The 4,857-nt window shown below is 32.5% G+C and overlaps 1 protein-coding gene across 1 annotated transcript; it reads right to left on the minus strand.

The window, feature by feature from the left end:
- Window positions 1-3,225: 3,225 nt before the first annotated feature.
- Window positions 3,226-4,203, minus strand: LOC131634901 (NDR1/HIN1-like protein 13). The gene has a single exon (XM_058905523.1). The coding sequence runs from the start codon at window positions 4,101-4,103 to the stop codon at window positions 3,363-3,365; it is 741 nt and encodes a 246-aa protein (XP_058761506.1). The 5' UTR covers window positions 4,104-4,203; the 3' UTR covers window positions 3,226-3,362.
- Window positions 4,204-4,857: the final 654 nt, after the last annotated feature.

Genomic DNA, 4,857 nt, shown 5'->3' on the forward strand with positions numbered 1-4,857 from the left:
AACGTTATATCCAGATGGGATCACTGAACGGTTAAGTTATCTAGGGGTTAGTCACTCGCGGGTAGCTTGTGCGGGGTTAGTCACAACAGTTGGATGTGCACGTTGTTAGTCACGACGGAGGATCGTGCAATTGTAATTCGTTTGGTTATAGTGGATTATGACCTCTGTTGAGAGGCAAATCACATGAAGAAGGTGGAGTGGAGGTAGCCTTATTCATAAGGTGAACCAGGATAAAAATAAACTTGCCTTTTACTTTATGCACAATTCATTTTAACTTAGAACCTTCACACAGAAATCCTCAGAACTATACTGAGACAAGTCAGAAGTTCTGATGATGCAGAGAAGTTAATAATGAACATTTCATTGGTTATGCAACTCCATTCAAACATACTTCTGCAATGCAAAAAGCATATCCAGAAGATGAGATACTCAAATAAAGAAAAGAATATTAAGAAAGGGAAATTTTAATTGATAAAGAACACAATTCAATCCCCCATTTCTTGTGTTTTTCTCCACCTTCAATTGGTATCATAGCATCGCTCTGTTATTGATCTCATGATCAAACACTTAACCGTGTAGAGAGATCCAGAAGGAGAAAAACCACACTGAGCAGAAGATCAACGACATATTCCAACACTCGGTATAATAAGAAGATGTCAAGGCAAAGATCTTAATACTCTGTGCAAATCATTTACCCATCATAAGGAGTTTTGGGATCAGTATCAAATCTGAAGAAGCTCAAGACATCAGAAAAAAGAATGTGTGCTTAATGGAAATATGCTTAAATAAAGACCTTCAAGATCAAAGCTGACTTATGCTTAAATAAAGATCTTCAATTCATCAGCCCTAATCAAAAAGGGAAGACAAGAAGAGAACAAGATTCTTGAATCAAAGACCAGTCAGAAGTATTACACCAGAAGATACTCTCTCACTGTAGAAAAGAAGAAGGAAAATGTAAATCTCACAATCAAACAAGGAGTATCAGTTTGAAGGCAAGCCTATCCAACCCAACTCATCAGGTCCAATTCAAGACTCATCAGGACCAGTCCAAAGAATGGAGACACAGAAGAACAAGACTAAAGCAGAAACAGACAGAACATCTGAAATTGCTCTATCTCTCATGAAAGACATGAAGAAAAATTATCTTCAAATACGGTCAGATCCTTCTAAAACCTTCTCTTGTTGCTATTCTGCTAATTTTAAAATGAGTTTATTAATAATGTGCATAAATCTTGTATGTCTAGTATTAATTGTCACATGCTCTTCTAGCTGTCAAATTCTCCATGCATGTGATGTAACCTTAAGTTAATTCTTAATCTCTGTTTTCACCTTAAGCCAAACCAAATAATAGAACAAAATGTTCACTGGTTTCTCTTAGAAGTTCTTATTAACCTTGATAGGATAAAACAATAAACCTCTAAGACTCCAGAAGAAAAGAACAAAGTCGTGCTGAGAAACTTTTTAACTCCGGTGTAGAAGATCACGGGACAGAAGTTTCGGTGCGGTGTCACACTAACTCCAAAACATTAACATGTGAGTGAGTTTATGAAACATCGCACGTGCAAGGAACAGTGATAAAACTCTAGAAAACTTTTTAGTCTACTCTGCCGGATAAATACCTTGGTAAAGGGATCAAGGTACACATTCTTTAATCTCCACTTTCTCTATCACATATCTTAAACCCTAATTGACTTAGGCGTTGGAGTGCTAACCATGCAGGTACCCCCTAGGTCCACAGTATCGGAGATAGAAACACCATATCAATACTGATACCCCTGGTTCAAAAAGCATTATAATCAAAACCTTTAATCAACGGTGTCGCATTCGCGAAGATCATTTGAAGCTCTGTTCCACCGTAGTTTCCCTTATCATCATCATTTTTGGTTCCAGAAGGGAACAAGTGTCATGAATCAAACCCATCGTAATACTGATGTCATAAAGCCATCATACGCAACTGTTACGATTCTCAATCAAGTATTATACTAGAATTGTATTAAAAAATTTCTTTGTTATAATTGACGTTGTTGTTATAGCTAATGATGTTGTTACACTTAATGTTGTAACTAGGATCTATGAAACTTTTTAACATTAGATGTATTAATATGTTTAAAAGCATACGTTGTTATTCCTAATATCGTAGTTATAGTTGATGTTCTTGTTATAGTTGATGTTGTAAATATGAACTATGGAATTTTCATCGCATTTGAACTAATAATATGCTTAAATACATATGTCATTGTTATGGTTGACATTGTTGTTATAATTGATGTTGTTGTTATAGTTGATGTTGTAAATAGGAACTATGGATTTTTCATTGAATTTAAATCAATAATATTCTTAAATACGTATGTCATTGATTTTTTTTGTTCTAGCATTTAGCTAACATTATGAATTTATACTTTTTATGAAAACATAAATTTTATTACTAATGAACTTCACTTGATAATGAAATTTGAATCTGAAGTGACGGCTTATGAATTTTAAAATGAGTATAGTAAGAGAAGTGAATATGATATTCATCCCGAATATGCAAATAAGAGCATAATAGAAAGAGTTTTGACTTCAAGAAAATTCATATGCTTCAAAGAGGGTATACGAGGTGTTGACAAAAGATGTCCTTTAACTAGGGATCCTAGAGCATAAACAAGAACATGATATAAAGTGTGTATAGTATTTCACTTGATCCAAAGATAAAGTGTATATAGTATTTCACTTGATCCAAAGACCGGAAAATATTAGTTTGTTAATTTTCTTTCTCAACATAACCACACTCTTCAACCTCCAAAATACGTTCATATGATTTGCTCTCATTGATGCATATGTGAGTCACAAGCTTCACAAATTATATTAGGAGATGAATCTATATTAAGACCAAAATATTAACAATTTTATATATATTAAAAATCTAGATGACACAATGAAGTCAAATTGTCACATTAAAATTTCATAACTTTTTGTAGACATAAAATATTTAAAAATTTTAAAGTATTTGTTACGAGTCATATACTTATGTTTTTTTTTTCTCATCAATATAATACATGCAATACATATTTATTTGTACAAGATGGTATTCATATGAGTTGAAATTTTACATCAAATGCAACATGCAAATAATTTTTTTTGTAATGTCTTAATTTATTTCTAACTATAGCCAAGTTGAGCAAAAATCATATATATAAACTAGAAAATCATAAATAGTTGTCCGTCTATAAACATTTACCATCATTGAAAAAAATATATGACGTATCAAGCAAGATTAACCGAATCATTACGAGAAAGAAGAAAAGTTTCAAAATTTACAACACCTGAATCTCAATTCATCAAGAAGATGACGAGGAAGCTACATTAATTTTCTACAACAACTACTGTTTTTTAGTTTCACATTCTTGAGAAACTACTTTTGTAGTTTTGGCCAATGAATTAACAGTTACACGACAAGTAACCTTGTATGTCATTGACCCGCTTTGAAGCAAGCTCAATTTCATTTGAGCTTGGACATTAATTGATAAAGAAAATGTAACACGCACTTTCTTCTTATCATTTTTCTTGCTTTCTTCAACTTCCTTAGGCAATTTTGTTGTTGAGCTTTTTAAAGTTACGTCAAAATTTGTTGAATTTAGATTGGCTTGAGAGAATGATGGATAATCACCTGAAGCAATTTTTTTATTTTTTAAAGAGAGTGAAACATCTCCTCCTTCTGTATATAAAATGTCCACATTTGTATTTGGATTTTGGGCTTGTATTGTGATTTTGTATTGTGAACGGGGTTTGCTTTGTAAGAGAAAGTGTTGGATTGAAAACTTTGGATCCGTTGGTGTAAGTACCATGGAAAAAAGGCCACCTAAAACACCTCCAATCAAAATGACAATAGCGAGAAAGATGATGATGAATACAATACAACAACAACGTGTCCGGTTTGTCTCCTTAGTGGGAGGTTTTCGATGAAGCTCGGCAATACGAGCATTTTCGGGTGGTGGAATGCGGTAGATTTGGTCCTTAGGGACTTGGACAACATAGGTGCCATGGCCAATGTCAGGTAATTGGGGTTTAGAATCATAATATTGTGGAGGAGGTGGTGGCGGCGGTGAGGCCCGCTCCTCCATGAGAGTATGAGGAGCGGAGGGAGATAGGGAGGAAAAAGACGGTTTTGAAATGAGAAAATTGTATTAGAAAGGAAGAGAGGGTGGAGTTTGCATGGGGAATGGAAGTAGGTACTATGCATGAGAGAAGATAATTTGTGATTAGGAGAAAATGGGGTAAAGGTTTGGTTGAAAAAGTAAGAGGATGAGGAGAAATCCTAATATTAGAGTGATTAATGATAATTTTCTATTTTATTAGTATATTTTGAGCTGCTTTTACGGGTTAATATTTTTTTTAAATTAAAATTTTTATACATATTGATAATAGGGGATTTTTTAAATAAAAAAAATGATGGAATTATATTTATATTCATTTTAGTTTTGCTAGACTAAACTTTAAAGGAAATGGCCAAATATTTTCTGCATGGGTCAATAATCAAATGAAAATAAAATGGTATTGATATATGCACCTTACATTTGAACAACAAAAAAATTAGAGGCTTCTATGTTTGTACTTTTTATTGAGGTAAATATGTTTGAACTTTTTAAAGTAAAAAAATAAACTTACAATTAGATTAAAAATATTTATCCTACATCCCAACAATTATTCATTCACTACTATATTTTAAACAAATCGATCGATTTTCCTTTGTATATATACTTAAGCTCTCAAATTTTTAATTTTTTTTAATTGATCTAATGAACAAATGAGAAAAGATAGAAAATTATCCTAAATTATATACCAAAACACTCAAAAAGTATCTATTACATGTATATT

Source organism: Vicia villosa, unplaced genomic scaffold (genome assembly GCF_029867415.1).
Source record: "Vicia villosa cultivar HV-30 ecotype Madison, WI unplaced genomic scaffold, Vvil1.0 ctg.001376F_1_1, whole genome shotgun sequence".
In the NCBI taxonomy this organism is placed as follows: Eukaryota; Viridiplantae; Streptophyta; class Magnoliopsida; order Fabales; family Fabaceae; genus Vicia; species Vicia villosa.

Bases quoted from the DNA above. Each gene is read 5' to 3' on its own strand.
- LOC131634901 (XM_058905523.1), bottom strand. From the start codon at position 4,103: ATGGAGGAGCGGGCCTCACCGCCGCCACCACCTCCTCCACAATATTAT.